General features: G+C 32.0%; 1 protein-coding gene across 1 annotated transcript; it reads left to right on the top strand.

Annotated features, from left to right (window-relative positions):
- The first annotated feature begins 2256 nt into the window (after positions 1–2256).
- LOC143060774 (fibroblast growth factor receptor 4-like) lies at positions 2257–22762 on the top strand. Its single transcript, XM_076233637.1, has 3 exons — positions 2257–11513; positions 18825–19074; positions 20315–22762. The coding sequence occupies exons 1-3, from the start codon at positions 11509–11511 to the stop codon at positions 20366–20368; spliced, it is 309 nt and encodes a 102-aa protein (XP_076089752.1). The 5' UTR covers positions 2257–11508; the 3' UTR covers positions 20369–22762.
- Positions 22763–23047: the final 285 nt, after the last annotated feature.

Raw genomic sequence — 23047 nt, 5'->3', positions numbered from 1 at the left:
TTTTGGCCAAAATATACTACTGCAACAGTTTGTCATCCCAACTTCTCTGAAACCACACAACAGAATTTCATGAAACTTTGTAGATAATAAGGACTTACTATGTAGATGTGCATATCGGCAGGAAATTATGATTCAATTTTTATTGTAGGAGTTATGCCCCTTTAACTTAGAATTTTGGCCAAAATATACTACTGCAACAGTTTGTCATCGCAACTTCTCTGAAACCACACAACAAAATTTCATGACACTTTGTAGATAATAAGGACATACTAATATGTAGATGAGCTTATTGCAGGAAATTACGATTCAATTTTTTTTCTAGGAGTTATGCCCCTTAGAACTTTTTTGGCCCAATTATACTACTGCAACAGTTGAAACTTTGTAGTTTATGAGGACATTATATGTTAATTGTGCATATCCACAAGAAAATTTTTATCAGTTGACTTTTGTAGAGTTATGAGTCTTTGAACTTAGGAATCTGGTGAGATTTTGTTTGTTAAGTGACAATGTGGGGGTGTGGGGTATGTGAGGTTCTTTAATTTTTTTATTAAAATTATTTTTAGGGTTTCCCCTTAGCAAATCATGGACTTTGCAAGGGGGAGGGGTATCATTTTGTGGAGCAAGATCACTGGGTACTTCTACTTTTTTTCCAGTGTGCTATATTCACAAATATCAGAACTTTAAAGTGTCTTTTATACCATCTCTTGGGCAGGTAACAAGTAACTTTCTAGTGGTATACTAATTAAGTATAACTGATTTTTCTTTTCAGATACTGATAACATGCCTGTCTACATCACCCAGGTATTGTAATCATATCAAAGATAAATTAGGTCCAGAAGACAAAGCTACTCTGCATTTCATTGGACCTTATGATATATTAAAGGCAAGGGAGAGGAGCCAGCTGATAAAAGCTTTTCTACGTTTAGGAAACCGACAAAGATTAGGAATACCAAAATTTAACTTTGTTTGATTTCATCAAAAATTGAATAAATGGGGTTCTTTGAAATGCCAAATCTAACTGTGTATGTAGATTCTTCATTTTTGGCCCTGTTTTCAAATTGGTCTACATTAAAGTCCAAAGGGTCCAAAATTAAACTTAGTTTGATTTTAACAAAAAATTAATTCTTGGGGTTCTTTGATATGCTGAATCCAAACATGTACTTAGATTTTTGATTATGGACCCAGTTTTCAAGTTGGTCCAAATCAGGATCTAAAATTATTATATTAAGTATTGTGCAATAGCAAGAAATTTTCAATTGCACAGTACTCAGCAATAACAAGAAATCTTCAATTGCACAGTATTGTGCAATAGCAAGAAATTTTCAATTGCACAGTATTGCGCAATAGCAAGAAATCTTCAATTGCACAGTATTGTGCAATAGCAAGTATTTTCAATTGCACAGTATTGCGCAATAGCAAGAAATATCTAATTGCACAATATTGTGCAATAGCAAGAAATTTCAATTGGAGTTATTTTTCTTTGTCCAGAATAGTAGTTGAATCAACTTAAATCAATGTTTTATACAATATACAATGTATATATTCACTTTTACTACCAACTGATAAATTAAAACAATCTTTACCATTCACTGATAACAAGCACTTTTTTTACATTTTGATATTGTATGATGTATTTAAATGAGTGATTATTGTTGCAAACTCCATTAGAAATTTGAATTGAGATCGGTTTTGGAATAAAGGAAAGGGGGATGTGAAAAAAAAATTGGGGAGGGGGGGGGGGGGTTCAATTTTTCTCATTTGAAATTTCATAAATAAAAAGAATTTTTCAAACATTTTTTTTGAGAGGATTAATATTCAACAGCATAGTGAATTGCTCAAAGGCAAAACAAAAATTTTAAGTTCATTAGACCACATTCATTCTGTGTCAGAAACCTATGCTGTGTCAACTATTTAATCACAATCCAAAGGAGTAAGTTCGGTAAGTGCCATATTTGGCCCCAATGATAAAGTTCATGGTTACAAGACAATAATTGTTTTAAGTTGCCTTAAAGACATGTGAAAAAGTTAAACAGAGCTGTTTTTGTCAAAGTTTAATTCTAACACAACGATTTTTACATTCGAAAACGGTCAAGATAAGGAATTTTGGTGAAATTTGACAAAATCAGCAGGATTTCAACCAAATAAAGGACCAGGAAACATAGAGCAGGCGTCGACAAGCCTAATATTCAAATAAGACATGTTAAATGTCTTCACAAACATTATTTTAAAAGATCTTTGTTGTCGACCTATGCGTTCTATGTTTCCTGTCAAATAATCTTTGGAAATTTACCCATTTTCATTGATTTTGTCGTGAAAAATCAATACGAGTACAACTTGTGACGTCATAATGAAACGCAGAAACGTAAAATTATAAACAAAATGGCTTATATCCTATCTAGTCAATGTATTAGCTATAATTTATCGTGATATTGGTCAATAAATCCGAATTTGAAATTTACGCTAAAAAAGTGGGCCATTTTAGGACCTTATCGAACACACTCCTTTAGAGCTGAATCCAGCTTGAATGTTGTGTCCATACTTGCCCCAACCATTCAGGGTTCAACCTCTGCGGTCGTATAAAGCTGCGCCCTGCTGAGCATCTGGTTGTGTTTTGGTCTGTTTTTCTTATACTGTATGCAATAGGTCTACTATATTTGATGTTTAGAATGGTTGTAAGTTTGAGAAGTATTCATGCTAACATATTTTTCAAATTTTTGTCTTCTTTTATAAAAATCTTCTCTGAAACTACTAAGACAAATTTTAACCAAACTTGGCCACAATCATCGCATGCATCATTAATGTATTTACTTAAAAAAACAACAAACATGGCTGACATGTTGGAGAGCGTGCTTTATGATTGATATACCCATAGACTTAAGTGAGCAACACAGGCTCTTTAGAGCCTCTTCTTGGTCATGCTTTAAGATATTTATTTGATAATAGGTTTATGTAGTTTTAAAGAGACAGGTTACAGATCAGGTACACTGTTTTCACTGTCTAATGATCTTGTGCCGAGTTATTGGCCGTGGAAAAATTCAGTCAAATAATTAGTTTCCACACCTTTTTTCATTGGTCCTGAAAATATTGACTTGGTGTTTGTTAAAAAAGTTTGCACCATGACAAGTTATATAGATCCAGTAGAGCGTTTTGAAAATGATTTTGTTCCATTTATACAGTGAGGAATATGTATTCCCATACAACACTCTTGGAATGCTTGTTGCTTCTAAGGCTATAAAATCAAATTTAGTTTACAATGAATTACTTTTTTATTTTAGATATATTTTACATTACTCCATATAAGTTTAAACCATGTTCGTAGCCTAGGACCTGGTGTTGCAGATATGAAAGAAGTTGATAAGCACAGAGCAACTATATATTATTCAGAGTCAAAAGATATCCTTGTAAAAGATGATAGAAATAGTTTGATTCAGTCAATAATGAGATTAAACAATTAGTGCACATTATATGATAAAATATTCATTGATATTTGCTTCACATTAGAATTTGTATAGATAGATGATTTAAAAGTGGTAATGTATTTAGATACTGGGATAAAATGAACCACAGCCTGCTAATTAAAAACTTCATGAAAGGGGCAAAAATATGATTTTTATTTTTTTTCAATCATTTAATAACAAAAATGAAATAGTGAAATAATAACTAGGTATAAGCAGCTGTTTTTGTTTAAATTTGTAAATATAAGCTAAGAAACATCACCATTTTCACTGACAAGTTATTCACTTGCAAGTGAATAAGTCGAACTATTTCAGTGTATTCATGTGACCTTCAATTTAATCCCTTATCTATAGATGGTAGGCCATGAACTAGCATCTTCGCTTGCCAAGGGTTACCCGTTCTCTTCACCCTTGGCGGATAAAATTTCGGAAACACAAGGTAAGGATTTTTAACCGGATTTTTGTGACAAAAATGTCGGTTATTGATTTGGGGATGCTCGGGGGTGGGCAGGCGGGCCGCAATCAAATGTTGTCCGTGCACTAACTCATGAACCATTCAACCAAAGCTTTTCAAATTTTAATATGTTGTTACTGATGACAAAATAGAGTTCAAGTTCAATAATGACGATTTTGACTTTTACCGTTCAAGAGTTATGGCTCTTGAAAGATCGTAAAATGGTGTTTCCATTCACGTTGTTGCATTTACTCACAAACCATTCAATCTAAGCTTTTCAAATTTTAATATGCTGATACTGATGACAAAATAGAGGTCAAATTTGATATTGACGATTTTCACTTTCACCAATCATCAGTAATGGTTCTTGTGATATTGCCAGGACACAAATAAATGCTAATAAATCTGGTTTGCTGTCGTTGTGACAGCCTCTTGTTATTGGTTGCAGTCGAAACTCGCTGCATCCAATCAAAAAGCGCCTATAACATGAACACGTGTAAATGTAAGACGTGTTTGTAAACAGTTGCCACATGTTTATTGTGCAACAAGTCTTTACATCCCTAAACATATGAAAATATTAATTGACAACTTGAAGGTTTTTAATCAACTATTAGAAGTTCCTGTGTGTATGTCTCATGCACAAATGCATGAATGTTGACATATATTTTTCGTTTCCGGCTTTACCAAGTGTGTAGAATCTACATGTTTTTACCTCCAAATTGAAGAGTTCAAGTTCTACCATTGGTCAAGAATAATGTATTTGGAATGGGTGTGACTTTAATCTTCCAATAGATGGCGCAACATTGTTATCACAAATCTTGACTCAATCCACCAAGGGTGAAGAGAACGGGTGTTGATGGTAACCTTTGGCTAGCGAAGATAATGAACTAGGCGTTTTCACTAATTAAAAGGAAAATAATGTCAACATTGAAATTGTCATCTTCGTCATCGTCTGAATACTTTTAGTTTTCGCACTCTAACTTTAGTAACAGTGAATAGAAATCTATGAAATTTTAACACAAGGTTTATGACCACAAAAGGAAGGTTGGAGTGATTTTGGGAGTTTTGGTCCCAAGATTTTAGGAATAAGGGGCCAAAAAGGGCCCAAATAAGCATTAATCTTCGTTTTCGCACAATAACTTTAGTATAAGTAAATAGAAATCAATGAAATTTAAACACAAGGTTTATGACCACAAAAGGAAGGTTGGGATTGATTTTGGGAGTTTTGGTCCCAAGATTTTAAGAATTAGGGGCCAAAAAAGGCCCAAATAAGCATTTTCTTGGTATTCGCACTATAACTTTAGTTTAAGTAAATAGAAATCCATAGTTGAAAGCAAGCTATGAAAGACCCTAATCTGATAAAAAGTAAAACCAAACAATAACCAGAAACATATGTATTAGACAAGTGCAACCACTGAATTACAGTCTTGTTACCTTGAGACAGTAAAAAAAACATAACCTCGGAATTAAAGTCTCCTGAATTTGAACAGGGTTCAACCCTCCTCTAAGCCAGGACAGTGGTTTAACATCATCACAAAATTAAACTAAAACACTAGAGACATAAAGTACTGATCTATGAGTACTCACAGTTACTGCAAGCTAGTTTCCAATTAATTGCAGCAACAACTAATGAATGAATCATGTTTGCAGACTAAAATATCAATTAGTACTGTGACTACTATTTTAATAATATATGTGAAAAGATGTCAAATGCAGTCTTTTTTTAAATGTATTGGTTAAATTTCACAAGTTAGTCATTGTTTAAAATTATTTGTTCCAATTATTGAAAGAATGCACCCATTTTGTGAAATAAGGATTATATCTTCATGATCTTGTCAATGAAGAACTTGTGTCAAATGCATTCCTGATTACAAAATTAATATTATTACCAATCATATCTGAGTATATAAAAATCCAAAATTTAAAACCTACCACAAACACATTATGTCCACTCTATTTTGTTTATTTGCTTAAGCTATATCAAATGGTGTCTGCCATGTTGGATTGTAGCAGAAAACTATCTGCCTAGATTTTTAAAGAAATGTGCAATTTTTTAAAAGAAGAATGTTTAATTCATTCCTTAAACTTTTTCTAAATGAAGAACATGGTGTCTTCTGTCATGTTTTTTACAAATACAGAAATTTAAGTTAATTATGTATGCACTTTTTGCTTTTAGGTCTATCAACAAGTGCAAACCATCTTGAATAGTGTAAACTCGAAACAAATGTATTGAATTTTACTAATGGAAGTAAAAAATGTTTTAATTTTTTCAATTATATTATCTTACTGGGTTTTACTGTGAGTTTTAAGTTTGCTTGTGAGCAGGACAATGAAATAAATCTACACTACCAAGAAATTGTATCTTAAACTTAATAAAATCAACATGGACTAATCTAGTATCTAGAAGACCAATGTAGATTCGATATCGATACACGACTTTTCGTATGCATGTTGTTTTGTCCACATGGCCTGAATCCTCTTTCTTGAAAATTGATGACTGAAGTTGGCTGTAACCAATTCTCATATAATCTGAAGAATGATTGTAGGTTTAAATTAATAGGCAGCAACTTTTAAAAATCAATGTAAGTGTGTTAGCCATATTAGGTGAGGTCTTATTTTAGCATAAATCAATACTTCAGTCTGTGTTAATACAAAGATGTATTTATATTTTTACATGTGGTATTCCTATCGAATGAATTTTTGAGTTACTTGCATTTGAGATATATTTATTTAAGACTATTGGATCACACATTTTTATGCTTCCTTTGCAGTTCATCTTATACATTGTTATATTAAGTCTTTTGTTTGATTGAACACATGACAAATCTTTATTTAATTTATTATAACTTTTCATGTGGTTTTATTATTTGAGTTTGATTGTCAAGTTATAGAAATTGTGTTTCTCATAAGAAGTCATATGTATATGTGTAATCTGGAGCGTTTTGACAACATAAATGTATTTAGCAGACTTTTAAAACCTGTTTTCTTTCATCCTGATGTCCTTATTCTCAATTTAAACGCACAATTAATGTGTTTATGTGAAAAAAAATCAAATAAGCAACTCGCTCTCACCCTCTTACACAACCTAACAAAGAAATAGAGTTTAGAGCATTTCTGACATAGGATAAAATTGTTTTTCAGGTCAAGATTATCTACAAACGTAACAACACATTGTTTGGTTGCTGCCCCTATAATGTAATTTTAAGGAACACCGATTTTTGCATTTTTTTATGTTGTTTATTGACGACAAACCATTTTCTATATTTGAAAATGCCTGTACCAAGTCAGGAATATGACAGTTCTTGTCCATTCGTTTTTGATGCGTTTTGTCATTTGATTTTGCCATGTGATTATGGACTTTCTGATTAGATTTTCCTCTTGAGTTCAGTATTTTTGTGATGTTGCTTTTTGGTATGATATATACTTTTTATACTGACAATGTAGACAAAGGTGTATTCCCCTTTACTATTTTTGAATTATTGGCTTCTAAACACTAATTCACTGATATTTTCCAATATCTACCAGGCCTCTTGTTTCAATTTCATCAACCTTGCAGTGCAAATGGAGTGGGAAACAAAAATCAAACATTCACTGATAGGTAAATACTAGTAGAAAAAATGTTTCTTAAAGAATAAATTTAATACAACAAATCATCTGTAAAGTGATCCACATGCTCTGTGTTGATTTTTTTTTTTATCAAAGTCAAGATTTGGTAAAATTTAGTAACAAACTCATAAGTAAATAAGCCTGCAATTAACAACCACTGAATGATATATTTATTTTTGAAAACACATTATAGAATCATAATCAATTTTAAAATGTAACATACTGGACTTAGATAAGTATATATTAAGTTCAATAATTTTAATAACATTTGAATGACATGAGATATTTTCCTGAATTTAGGTAGATTTTTGTTGTCGGAATATTTGAGATAGCATAAGCTGGCAAGAACTTTTTTGGTGTAGCTGTGATGAAAAATTGTAATTTTCATTTATGTGTTTATTATGTAGATGCATTTCCATTTCATGGACTTATACACTTCAGTCAACATGATAACTTATGCAAATCTATTCTGTTTATACATTGTACAAAAACATTTTACATTTAATTGATGCCAGTTTATTATTATATCATTATTTTTCTTTGAATAAGCTTATACATATAAACTATATTTATTGAAGTTGAATGAACTTATTTATATACACAATGAATTTATGGATTAAGATAAATTTGTAATTTTTGAATAAGCACTTATTTATTATTAATGCAGGCAACGGGTGAAATTACTTTTTATTTTGGAAATATTTTAATAGCAGATATATATATTTATAAACCGATTGAATTATTACTTTTTTTTTTTGCAGAAAATGTAATCAGTTTTTCGTGTTGATATGTAAACATTATAATTATAATTTTTATTCTTTATTATAATATTCCCATTCATGTATATGTTAAAGAAATAAACAATGTATATACTTGTAATTTTTGTTTATCATTTTGATTAATATTCTTAAAAGCAATAAAGATTAATTAAATATGAATCAAATGAATCATTCTAATTGATAATATTTGATTGACACAAGAAAATGTGGTATGATTGTCAAGGCTACCACGCTCCACCAGGGACTACATTATGTAGAAGGTCATTAACTAAAGGTTACAGGACAGTCTTTCCCAATGAGCAAACCAATCTTAGTTTTTAATTGAAAAGGAATAGAATCTGTTGCTGTTATTATTTAAAAAATCCATTTGTCTGACCCAAGTCAGTGTAATTTGTATGTCATGTTCTGATGAAGCCTTTGTTCTTCTTCTTTCATTGTCTTTTGAACTTGGTGTTACGAATAGATTTTCTATGTAATTTTAAGGGCCTGTTTATTTCTGTTACAAAACTATGATAACATGAATAGATATAAGTATAACCTTAATCTTATTCCTTGTGTTCCTTCTTGGTGTACACATTAACTGTACCTTGAAGTACTGACCAATATAATCTACAAACACCCAACCCTTGTGAGTACTAATGTATGCAACCATTAAGACTTTCAAAATGCTTTGTCTTCTTGGCATACACATTAACTGTACCTCAAGTACTGACCAATATAATCTATAAGTATCCAATCGTAGTGAATACTAAGTTGTGCAACCATAAAAATTTTAAAATGCTATGTCTGGTGGACGTACACATAAACTGTACCTCAAGTACTGACCGATATTATCTACAAACATACAACCCTTGTGAGTACTAATGTATGCAACCATTAAAACTTTCAAAATCCCCAGCCTTCTTGACATACACATGAACTGTACCTAAAGCATTGACCAATATGATCTACAAACATCCAACGCTCGTGAGTACTGAATTGTATGCAACCATTAAAACTTTGAAAATGCTTTGTTTTTTTGACGTACACATTAACTGTACCTCAAGTACTGACTGATATTATCTACAAACATGAACCGAAGTTAATATATGAATAGCGGTTTAGGGCGACCAGAGGTAAAAAACGTCAATGAATGTGTTTGGTGACCAGAAGTAACCAAAGTGAACGATTGTGTTATGTGAGCATTATAGTAAGGTGACCAGAGGTCAACATAATGAATATATGTACGAGGTGACCAGAGGTTACCAACATAAATGAGTGTGTTATTTGATCAAAGAATCATTGTAACTGGACCAGAGGTAAACATTGTCAATATGTGTTCAAGGTGAGCAGAGTTAACCTAAGACAACATATGAAGAGTGGTGTCTGATCACCTTAGTCAATATTGCTAGTGTGAACAGTGTGTTACTTGCTATATTTTTATACCCTTCCCAAATTTGTTTCTTCATGTTTTATGACATAAACTACATTTGTAAAAAATTTTGGGTCATGGATTTTGAATTAATGTAATCACTCCTTTTGTAATAGCAACGTTGACAGTTTTGTGAACTTCTGATGAACAGACTCTACAGGCGAAAGGACTCAGTCTAACATGTATCAGGGGAAACGAGTACCAATTAATGTTAACGTTAAGTAGACACAGCCTGTTGGAAAGTTTTATTGTAATTTCTATGATAGAAAAAAAGAAGAATATTGTTCCAATCAAGGGCCCTTAAAGTACACATAAAAAATGCATCATGATTTGTATATGCATTTATCGGTTAGAAAGCAAAATTAAATTTGAAGGTCCCATCCAAAGGGTGAAAATAGAGGAAGCAAAAGGAGGTGTTCCACGCGGAATATTTGTATTTTATGAACTCTTACGTACGGTGACCTATAGTTGATAATGTCTGTGTCATTTTGGTCTTTTGTGAATAGTTGTCTCATTGGCAATCCGTTGAAAGTTTGCAAATATCCTTATGACCAAATTACACGGATGATAAATATTCACCATTTGTTACGTTGCCGTGTTCTAAGCGTATACATGCAGGTCATGAATTAATTTGTTGAATGAAATCAAATTGGAGCTTATAATTCTTCTATACAACAAGTATTGTTGACCTATTGCTTATAGTTTAAGAAAAATTGACCAAAACACAAAAAATTAACCTGAGCAATGAACCGTGAAAATGAGATCAAAGTCAATTAAACCTGCGAGACTTTATTTAGAATATCGTTGATCATCTCAACGAGATTGATTTTCTCGCTTGAACCGGGACGGCGAAATCGAGAAAGGCAATCGAGTTGAGATGACCAATGATAATCTGTTTATAGCTATTCTAGCAACGCCACGTGCCTGCTTAGTTTTTAGCTATAATTTTCCTTCTCAAGCAAGTAGCACGAACTGAAAAATTATCACAAAAAAAGATCAAAGGCAAAATGCACAAAATAGCGATAATGACAAATACATAATGATATATTTGCATACAACAAATAATAATATTAACGGTACCAATTTTCTTGCACCAGATGCGCATTTCGACAAAACATGTCTCTTCAGTGATGCTCGTGGCCAAAATATTTGAAATCAAAAGCTTATATAAAAGATGAAGAGCTATAATCCAAAAGGTCCAAGAAGTATAGCCAAATCCGTTGACCTATTGCATATAGTAATAGAAAAAAAGACCAAAACTCAAAACACTTAACTGTAACCACTGAACCATGAAAATGAGTTCAAGGCCAATTGACACCTGCCAGCTAGACATGTACACCTTACAATCATTCCATACATCAAATATAGTAAACCTATTGCAAACAGATTAAGAAAAACAGACCAAAACACAAAAACTTAATTATAACCATTAAACCAAGAAAATGAGGTCAAGGTCAGATAACACCTGTCAGTTGGGCATGTACACCTGACAGTCCTTCCATACACCGAATATACAAGACCTATTTCTTAGAGTATCTAAGATATGGACTTGACCACCAAAACTTAACCTTGTTCCCTGATCAAAAAATGAGGTTGAGGTCAAGTGAAATCTGTCTGACGGGCATGAGGATCTTGCAAGGTACGCACATACCAAATATAGTTATCATATTACTCATATTACTAGTACTCTTAATAGGAGAGAAATTAACATTAAAAAAAAATCTTAACTATTTTCAAGTCGTCACACAACCATAAAAATGAGGCCAAGGACAATGGACATGTGACAGACGGGAACTTCGTAACATGAGGTATCTATATACAAAGTATGAAGCTTCCAGGTCTTCCACTTTCTAAAATATAAAGCTTTTAGGCAGGTAGATAACGCCGCCACCGAAGTCGCCGCCCTATCCTTGTAGCGAGCTTTCTACGACATGTGTCCCAGGTTCGACAAATACCTGAAACATATCTTCTAGCATACATTAATGTTTAACTACCTTTCGATTGCTGTTCTTCATTCTACAATAGCTATTAAGACATCAAACTTCATTATAAAATGAGAACCCTTTTGTTTCAAATTGTTAGTGTGCATAGTAGAATAAGCCACGAAGCAAGAGCCCCACGTGAGCTGTGGTCTGTTGATGAAGTGGTAGTAGGTTCTTCTCTAAAAAAACGATTACTTTTAGCCGTCGTGAAGAAGCTCAATGGAATTTACATTATATTTTGGAGAAATTGTCTCTTTAATGATGATAATTCAATAAATGGAAATAAACTAAGAACCTACAGAAAATTTAAAGTAAAGTATGAACTAGAAAAGTACCTTATATTGAATTTAGATAAAAATGTTACAAAAAATTATGCTAAAATAGGAATAAGTAATTATAGTATGTTGGCTGTTGATCGCGGTAGATACAACAAAACAGCTTTAGAAAATAGAATATGTCCTTTATGCCATAAAGAGGTGGAAGATGAATTTCATTTTATCATAACATGTTCAGAAATTAATAAAACTAGGATCAAAATGTTAGATGAAATTTCTAATATTGTCCCCTGTTTTAATAAATCAAGATTTTTTAAAATTTTTATACGACCGCAAAATTTGAAAAAAATTTCGTCGTATATTGCTATCACGTTGGCGTCGTCGTCTGCGTCGTCGTCGTCGTCGTCGTCGTCGTCCGAATACTTTTAGTTTTCGCACTCTTACTTTACTAAAAGTAAATAGAAATCTATGAAATTTTAACACAAGGTTTATGACCACAAAAGGAAGGTTGGGATTGATTTTGGCAGTTTTGGTCCCAATATTTTAGGAATTAGGGGCCAAAAAGGGCCCAAATAAGCATTTTCTTGGTTTTCGCACTATAACTTTAGTTTAAGTAAATAGAAATCTATGAAATGTTGATACAAGGTTTATGACCACAAAAGAAAGGTTGGGATTGATTTTGGGAGTTAAGGTCCCAACAGTTTAGAAATTAGGGGCCAAAAAGGGACCCAAATAAGCATTTTTCTTGGTTTTTGCACCATAACTTTAGTATTTATAAATAGAAATTTATGAAATTTAAACATAAGGTTTATGACCATAAAAAGAAGGCTGGTATTGATTTTGGGAGTTTTGGTCCCAACAGTTTAGGAATAAAGGGCCCAAAGGGTCCAAAATTAAACTTTGTTTGATTTCATCAAAAATTGAATAATTGGGGTTCTTTGATATGCCAAATCTAACTGTGTATGTAGATTCTTAATTTTTGGTCCCGTTTTCAATACTATAAGCAATAGGTCTAGTATATTCGGTGTATGGAAGGACTGTAAGGTGTACATGTCCAACTGGCAGGTGTCATCTGACCTTGACCTCATTTTCATGGTTCAGTGGTTATAGTTAAGTTTTTGTGTTTTGGTCTGTTTTTCTTATACTATATGCAATAGGTCTACTATAATTGGTGTATGGATGATTGTAAGGTGTACATGTCTAGCTGACAGGTGTCATCTGACCTTGACCTCATTTTCATGGTTCAGTGGTTATAGTTAAGTTTTTGTGTTTTGGTCTGTTTTTCTTATACTATATGCAATAGGTCTACTATAATTGGTGTATGGAATGATTGTAAGGTGTACATGTCTAGCTGACAGGTGTCATCTGACCTTGACCTCATTTTTTCATGGTTCAGTGGTTATAGTTAAGTTTTTGTGTTTTGCTCTGTTTTTCTTATACTATATGCAATAGGTCTACTATAATTGGTGTATGGAATGATTGTAAGGTGTAGATGTCTAGCTGACAGGTGTCATCTGACCTTGACCTTTTTTTTAATGGTTCAGTGGTCAAAGTTAAGTTTTTAGTTTTGGTCTATTTATCTAATACTTTATGCATTAGGTCAACTATATTTGGTGTATGGACATATTTTATGATCTTTATGTTGGTTAGGCTGGTTTAATTTGACTTTGACCTCATTTTCACGGTCCATTGCTAAGTTTTAAGTGTTTGTGTGTTGTGGTCTGTTTTTCTTTATTTATAAGCAATAAGTCAACTATATTTGTTGTATTGAAAAATTGTTAGCTGTACATGTCTGCCTGGCATGGTTCATCTGACCTTGGCCTCATTTTCATGGTTGATTGATAAATGTTTCCTTTTCTTGGTTAATGTTGAGTTTATGTGACAGTTGTAATAAAGCTTTATATTTAGGTCTATCAAGATAGTATCAGGAATTAGTAAAGAAGGCGAGACATTTCAGTGTGTGCACTCTTGTGGTGTAGTAAGATAGTACTTTAATGTTAGATGGGCTATCTATTGAACCATGCTTGATGTAATTGGTTTTTTTTTGTGTAGCGCGATAGTACTACGATTTTATATGGTATATCTATTGAAACATGCTTGGTATATTTGGATTTTATTGTTAAGTAAGATTGTACTATCATGTAAGATGGTCTATCTATTGAAACATGTTTGGTATATTTGGTTTTTATGGTGTAGTAATATAATTATATGATGTTAGATGGTTTATCTATTGAAACATCCTTGGTATAATTGGTTTTTATTGTGTAGTAAGATAGTACTATAATGTAAGATGGGCTATCTATTGAAACATCCTTGGTATAATTGGTTTTTATGGTGTAGTAAGATAGTACTATGATGTTAGATGGTCTATCTATTAAAACCTGCTTGGTATAATTACTTTTTATTGTGTAGTAAGATAGTACTATGATGTTAGATGGTCTATCTATTGGAACATGCTTGGTATAATTGGTTTTTATTGTTTAGTGAGATAGTACTACGATTTTTTATGGTATATCTATTGAAACATGCTTGGTATAATTGGTTTTTATGGTGTAGTAATATAATTATATGATGTAAGATGGTTTATCTATTGAAACATCCTTGGTATAATTGTTTTTTTATGGTGTAGTAAGATAGTACTATGATGTTAGATGGTTTATCTATTGGAACAGCCTTTGACCAAAGGGTCAAAAATTAAACTTTGTTTGATTTCAACAAAAATTGAATGTATGGGGTTCTTCAATATGCTGAATCTAACCATGTATTTAGATTTTTATACGACCGTATATTGCTATCACGTTGGCGTCGTCGTCCTGCGTCGTCGTCGTCGTCGTCCGAATACTTTTAGTTTTCGCACTCTAACTTTACTAAAAGTGAATAGAAATCTATGAAATTTTAAAACAACGTTTATAACCACAAAAGGAAGGTTGAGATTGATTTTGGGAGTTTTGGTCCCAAAATTTTAGGAATTAGGGGCCAAAAAGGGCCCAAATAAGCATTTTCTTGGTTTTCGCACTATAACTTTAGTTTCAGTAAATAGAAATCTATGAAATTTTGACACAAGGTTTATGACCACAAAAGGAAGGTTGAGATTGATTTTGGGAGTTTTGGTCCCAAAATTTTAGGAATTAGGGGCCAAAAAAGGGCCCAAATAAGCATTTTTCTTGGTTTTCGCACAATAACTTTAGTATAAGTGAATAGAAATCAATGAAATTTAAACACAAGGTTTATGACCACAAAAGAAAGGTTGGGATTGATTTTGGGAGTTGAGGTCTGAACAGATTAGGAATAAGGGGCCAAAAAGGGCCCAAGTAAGCATTATTCTTGGTTTTCGCACCATAACTTTAGTATAAGTAAATAGAAATCTTTGAAATTTAAACACAAGGTTTATGACCATAAAAGGAAGGTTGGGTTTGATTTTGGGAGTTTTGGTCCCAACAGGTTTTTAGGAATAAGGGGCCCAAAGGGTCCAAAATTGAACTTTGTTTGATTTCATCAAAAATTGAATAATTGGGGTTCTTTGATATGCCTGATCTAACTGTGTATGTAGATTCTTAATTTTTGGTCCCGTTTTCCAATTGGTCTACATTAAGGTCCAAAGGGTCCAAAATTAAACTTAGTTTGATTTTAACAAAAATTGAATCCTTGGGGTTCTTTGATATGCTGAATCTAAAAATGTACTTAGATTTTTGATTATTGGCCCAGTTTTCAAGTTGGTTTAAATCGGGGTCCAAAATAAAACTTTGTTTGATTTCATCAAAAATTGAATAATTGGGGTTCTTTGATATGCCAAATCTAACTGTGTATGTAGATTCTTAATTTTTAGTCCCGTTTTCAAATTGGTCTACATTAAATACCAAAGGGTCCAAAATTAAACTAAGTTTGATTTTAATAAAAATTGAATTCTTTGGCTTTTTTGATATGCTGAATTTAATCATGTACATAGATTTTTGATTATGGGCCCAGTTTACAAGTTGGTTCAAATCAGGATCCAAAATTATTATATTAAGTATTGTGCAATAGCAAGAAATTTTCAATTGCACAGTATTCAGCAATAGCAAGAAATCTTCAATTGCACAGTATTGTGCAATAGCAAAAAATGTTCAATTGCACAGTATTGTGCAATAGCAAGAAATCTTCAATTGCACAGTATTGTGCAATAGCAAATATTTTCAATTGCACAGTATTGCGCAATAGCAAGAAATATCTAATTGCACAATATTGTGCAATAGCAAGAAATTTTCAATTGATTGGAGTTATCTTTCTTTGTCCAGAATAGTAGTTGAATCAACTTAAATCATTGTTTTATACAATGCACAATGTATATTCACTTTTACTACCAACTGATAAATTAAAACACTCTTTACCATTCAGTGATAACAAGCACTTTTTGTTACATTTTAATATTTTATGATGTATTTAAATGAGTAGTTATTGTTTCAAACTCCATTAGAAATTTGAATTGAGATCAGTTTTGAAAAAAGGGAAAGGGGGATGTGAAAAAAAAATGGTGGTGGTGGGGGGGTTAATTTTTCTCATTTCAGATTTCATAAATAAAAAGAAAATTTCTTCAACCATTTTTTTGAGAGGATTAATATTCAACAGCATAGTGATTGCTCAAAGACAAAAAAATTATTTTAAGTTCATTAGACTACATTCATTCTGTGTCCAAAACCTATGCTGTGTCAACTATTTAATCACAATCCAAATTTAGAGCTGAATCCAGCTTAAATGTTGTGTCCATACTTACCCCGACCGTTCAGGGTTCAACCTATGCGGTCGTATAAAGCTGCGCCCTGCGGAGCATCTGGTTAATATTTGGACCTGGTTATCAAATTGGTCCACATTGAGGTCTAATTAAAGGGATCTAAAATTGAACATGATTTGGTTTCATCAAAGATTTAATTCTTGGGGTTTTATGATATGCTGAATCTAACCATATATTTAGATTTTGGATATTGGACCATAATAGGTTTTTAAATGTCCAATTTGAAATTTTTAAGTTTTTATGTTTGAGTTGTTAGACCACATTCATTCTGTGTCAGAAACCTATATTGTGTCAACTATTTAATCACAATCCAAATTCAGAGCTGTATCAAGCTTTTATGTTGTGTCCATACTTGCCCCAACCGTTCAGGGTTCAACCTCTGCTGTCGTATAAAGCTGCCCCCTTCGGAGCATCTGGTTGATTGAGGTGCCAATTTGGGCATAATTGGTTTTTAAATGTCCAATTTGAAATTTTTAAGTTTTTATGTTTAAGTTCATAGACCACATTCATTCGTGTCAGAAACCTATATTGTGTCAACTATTTAATCACAATCCAAATTCAGAGCTGTACCAAGCTTTTATGTTGTGTCCATACTTGCGCCAACTTTTCAAGGTTTGACTCTGCGGTAGTATACAGCTGCGCCCTGCGGGGCATCTGGTTTGTTATTTTTTTGACTACTATAGAGCACTCTGCCACCAATACCCCAAAAGACATCAATCAGGTCTTCATAGGTGTGTGCATGACCTGATTTCAGTTTTTTTTAAGCCCCCCCCCCTCCCAATGTTCTTTGGATGAAATTATTTTAATATATTAAAAGTCGCTTTTTTTTTATTTCATTATAAACTAGGGATCATTCTGATTTCAGTGATATCTAGTTTTATACAAGTATCTTTATTAATCCTTCCACCACTAAGGGTCACTCATGCATAGTCCCTAAAATATGATGTCATAGAGAAAAAAAATGTTGATTGCACCCTTGTGTAGGTGCACTCAACTCCAATCTTAATTAACTAGGGAAAAGTGCCATTATTGGATATTAATAAAAACATAAAAAAGAGAACTGTTTTGAACAGAGGATTTTATTTTATAGCTTAAAATACTGAAAGATTTGAACAAACAGTAAAATGATTCCATATTCTATAAAGAATTTGTGTTAGCATTTATAAGAAACATGATGTAGATGTTCTGGAAATTAAGTCTTACGAAAACAAAGGTCAAAAGACTGCTACTATAGTTTAATTCAACTTGTTTCATATTGTACTGTACAATGCACGCAAGTGACAAAATCCTCGTGTGTAAACTGTTAAAAAAGCGTGTATTACACGCGAATATCATGTCACTTGACATGTATGCCTGTATATCATCTTAAGATGGTACCTAACACTACAGGGAGATAACTCTGTAAAATCAGCAGAACGTTTTAATGACGTTGTGTTCATAAGGGAGGGCCCTCATGGGGTTTTTGATTATGTGATTACTTGGCCGTTTTTTTAATGATTATTTGATTATTAAGCCAAATATTTCATGATTATTTGATTACCTAGGACTGTATTTTTAGTTTATGATTATTTGATTACTAACGATAAGCAAATATTTAATGATTATGTGATTATATTGGCAAAAAAATGGTGATTATGTGATTACTAGGACCCCCCATGAGGGGCATCATAAGGGAGTATTAAGCTTCTCAATGATCAAAATAAGTGTTTGTCAAACTGCTATATAACCAGTGTAATTTTTTCTGATCAAACGGTTGGTTCAAACTTTTTGAAATTTTTATATTTTTGTCAAAGGGTCAAAGTAAATACTTTGTCAACATTTTAAGAAAATTAAAGGGGCCAAATTAATTTGAGTTAAAGTGTTGGGTACCACCTTAACGAATTTATATCACAGGTTCTACAGCAGTAATATTTTCCCCCAAAAAAGGCCTTACAGATACTTTATGATGACTGATTTTTGTAGGACCTTGCTTCAAGTAAAAATAAATTGCAAAGATGGTTGAAATAAAAGCATATTTTGATTCACTAAGTAATTTAAATTTATTCATAAATATATTAATCCTTGTTCTTTACAATTTTAATCTTTTTTTCATAGTTGGTCCTATGGAGTATTGTTGTGGGAGATATTTACACTCGGAGGGAATCCTTATCCATCTGTACCTGTGGAAAGATTATTTGAACTTTTAAAAGAAGGTCATAGAATTGGCAGACCTCCATATGCTTCAGAAATAATTAATAAAACGATGCAGTCCTGTTGGCATGAGAATCCATCAGGGCGACCATCTTTCAATAACCTTGTTATTGATTTTAATAAAATGTTGACCTCTATGGACAACAGAAGTGAAGTAAGTATTTATTCTATAATTATGGAATTATCAGAAAAAATAAATAGTCAAAATGGTTTTTTTTATAAATTCATTTAAAGTTTGATATTTACTTTATAAATCTTGTTCTCAAATATATGTCTATATTATACAAATGTCAGTGTAATTTTGTATGTATTTTCTGTTAGGCCAGGGTTTTTCAATTTTGCTGGTTTACATATTTTTCACATTAAAAAGTCAGGTTGGTCGGTAGGAAAAAAAAGTAAAAAATATCTTTCAAGACCACAAATATGTAAAAAAAAAATATCTTTCACATTTCTAACAATATGAGTGGTATGCTATTTTGTCATCATTTCTTAAATTTGTTATCCTTGAAATTTAATTACTCAACGGTTATAAACAAAAAATGTATGGTATCCTCATCCAAGTTTTGTCTACAGACAAAGACAACATTATATTGTCATTTCACAAACAGATCCTCATAGTTGTCTTCCTGGAATTCATCAGTTGTCATGCATTCCTGTTTGAATATCAATAATGGAATTTTGGATCCTCAATGCTATTCAACTTTGTACTTGTTTGGCTTTATAAATATTTTAATATGAGCATCACTGATGAGTGTTATGTAGACGAAACGCGCGTCTGGCGTACTTAATTATAATCCTGGTACCTTTGATAACTATTTGTTATCCAAAAGGAAGATTTTTGTTTTTTTTATTATTTATGAAACAAGAAAATTCCAAATTATTTTAACTTTAACTTGACGACTTCCACGTTTTGACAGGTTCATTTAATCTTTGAGGTGATACATCTTATTGAATTATGACAAAAAAGTGAAACAAACTTATTGTTATGGGTTTTGAACACAGGTTTCTCTCATCAAAATTATTTGGCTATTTTTAGCTCACCTAGCCTGAACTTTTACAAAAATCTCTGAAACTACTGGGCCAAACTTAACCAAACTTGGCCACAATCATCATTGGAGTAAAGTGTTTAAAAGATATAACCAAAATGGCCTCCATAGCTAAAAATAGAACATAAGGGTAAAATGTAGATTTGGCTTATATCTCTGAAACCAAAGCATTTACATCAAATCTGACATGGAGTAATATTGTTAATCAGGACAAGATCTGTCTGCCCTGACATTTTCAAATGAATCAGACAACCTGCTTATTAATTAGTAGTTTTAAGTAAACTTTGCCATTTTTAGCTATAACTAAAGTTGCAATACTTCTTCAAATATATTTTTTTTTCATTTCAGGAATATCCAAATCTAGATGATTGTAACAGTATACATCCCATCATATCATCATGATCATAGTCTCTCTCATGTACGAGGCATTCACTGACAACTGTGTTTTATACTAATAGGCAGTGGTTGTTTCATTATCTCAATCATCTAGATCGTCTTCCACATATTGAATTATACTTGACTTAATTGTTCAAAGAAGACAACCATGCATCTTATTCAATCTCATGTTTTTACAACAAGTGCTATAGTGAACAAAAAAAAAGTTTTTGTTGCTCTAATGTTCAACCTGTGCAACCTCATTGACACCAAAGACAAAGAAATACTATTAGAAATCCAGTGTCTGTGATTTTTTTTTTTGTGATTTGTGTTGACAAGGATAAATATGTTTAATCATGTAAAGTACAGGAACTTATTTCAAGTCATTTTTTAAATGGAAATGTCCAAAGTTTTTTGATGACAATTTATATCAATTGTGACGAAAATGCGTTCAAATGACGACGAACGAACTTCAAATTGTGATCTTTTGAGAAATAATGAAATTCAAATCAGCGAACTGTCCGGGAGTATTAAACAAATTATTTCGATCAAATGACGAAACTATACTCCTGGTTGTTGAAATGCCAACTGACTAATTTTACAGCAAAAATGTTCTTTTATAGTTATGATCTGTAAAATTTGCATCATTTTTCCACATTTTCTATATTAAATTTTACAACAAAATTAAGCTAACAATACACAGGATTGTCAATATAGTTTTTTCTGTTTTATCATTCTGAAAGTAGAAATTGTGCAGGCATAATACTGTTTTTTATTGGCTCATGCTTTGCAACATTATACACTATTTTATATATGATTTTGGTTATACTGTTGAATTACTTTAGTATACATTTCAATGAATACAAATGTACAAATTTTGATTATTTAGAAGAATGAAAATAAGTGAATTAAATTTTCATTTAAATTCATACATGTGTACATATTAAAGAAGCATAGCAGATGCAGTTTAGCAAGAGGAAATGAGAAGTTTTTGGTAAATGAAATGTGTTTAAGACAACCTTATGCTAAGCTTTTATCCACACACGGTACCAATAATAGCCAATTGCCTAAGGTTGCTTTGACCCGAATCCCTAGGTGGTAAAAGGTGGGACTATTTTAGTTGAGTTCCAAAGTTATGGTAGGGTGAAACAACCTCCTTTATTCTGCAATGCATAAAAAAAAATCCCATCGGGAAAGGTTTTGTCCACACTTAGTTCAAATGATGGGACCAAGGTGGGTAAGGTTTTATAAGGTTTAAAGTTTGGGTAGTGTTACCACCTTCCAACTTTAATTTATCAAAAATTCCCTATGGCACAGCTTTGTCAACAATAAGTACAAATGATAGGGAATTACCTAAGGTTGTTTGGACCCAACGACCAAGATGGGTAAAGTGCTTTAACTTTTTTATACGACCGCAAAAATTTTAATTTTTTGGTCGTATATTGGTATCAGGTTGGCGTTGTCGTCGTCGTCGTCCGAATACTTTTGGTTTTCGCACTATAACTTTAGTTTAAGTAAATAGAAATCTATGCAATTTAAACACTAGGTTTATGACCATAAAAGAAAGGTTTGGATTGTTTTTGTAAGTTTTGGTCCCAACAGTTTAGGAATTAGGGGCCAAAAAGGGCCCAAATAAGCATTTTCTTGGTTTTCGCAAGTTAAAAGAATACATGTCAGTTTTCAAATCCCATGTACAGAATAAGGATAAATCATGGATATCTAAAAAAGAGGGACGAAAGATACCAGAGGGACAGTCAAAATGCCAACGAGGTTCAGGTTTTGCTTTTCTTATTTTAAATGCTTCATGGGAATATAATATACAGCATTTTTATATTTAGAGAGCTTATATTCTTCTGCATTTTTTAATCTCGTCTATAAATAAAACTAACCTTTGGAGTACATTATCATATAAAGATTAAAATAAATTGCAAAAAATACCAAGTAGTCCAAGATCAAGATATTTATAAATATCTTCGAAGTTGTGATTGAGAACTTTGTTTTCCTAAAACATATCTTTTTTGCAGTTTAGCAAGGTTCTTAAATTGAAGAAAATACAGTTCTAAAATTAACATTGTTGATCTCAAGTAAAAATTGAATGTATAGTAAAAAAAAAAGGCAGTGGCTATTTGACTGGCAGCGGCAAAATAGCAAATTTGCTATTTAGCCGGCTCTAATTAAATTATATTTCACTGGAATTAAAATATGTAAAAACAATAATCAAATATGAGATTGCTCATATAGAGAATAGATAAGCAACAATAGAGCTGAAAAACGCTCAGTGGTCAATTGTGTGATTGAACAGTATTGGACATTTATTGAACATTTAAACATTTTGAGATGAACAGTTTTCGAATGATTTAATGTATTGTTATTCTTATCTGTTATTGATTATAGTATCTAATAAAAAAAATATAAATCTTTTGCAATTTTCTTTATACATATGCATGTGCTTTATGGTTTCAAAAGGGTTAGAAATGCGTTCATTATATATATTCCGGACCATATGAGTATTTTGACCATACGTGTATGGTCATGACCATATGCGTATACTCATATGGTCCGACCATACGCGTATGGTCGGACCATATGAGTATAATACTCATTTGGTTATTAACGGGCCGGACCATATGAGGTATATTTTTTTTCAAATTACATTATAAAAGAGGGACGAAAGACACCAAAGGGACAATCAAACTCATAAATCTA

Source organism: Mytilus galloprovincialis, unplaced genomic scaffold (genome assembly GCF_965363235.1).
Source record: "Mytilus galloprovincialis unplaced genomic scaffold, xbMytGall1.hap1.1 HAP1_SCAFFOLD_164, whole genome shotgun sequence".
Classification (NCBI taxonomy): domain Eukaryota; kingdom Metazoa; phylum Mollusca; class Bivalvia; order Mytilida; family Mytilidae; genus Mytilus; species Mytilus galloprovincialis.
The sequence above is the reverse complement of the archived record's forward strand: the minus strand, read 5'-3'. Positions and strand labels throughout refer to the sequence as shown.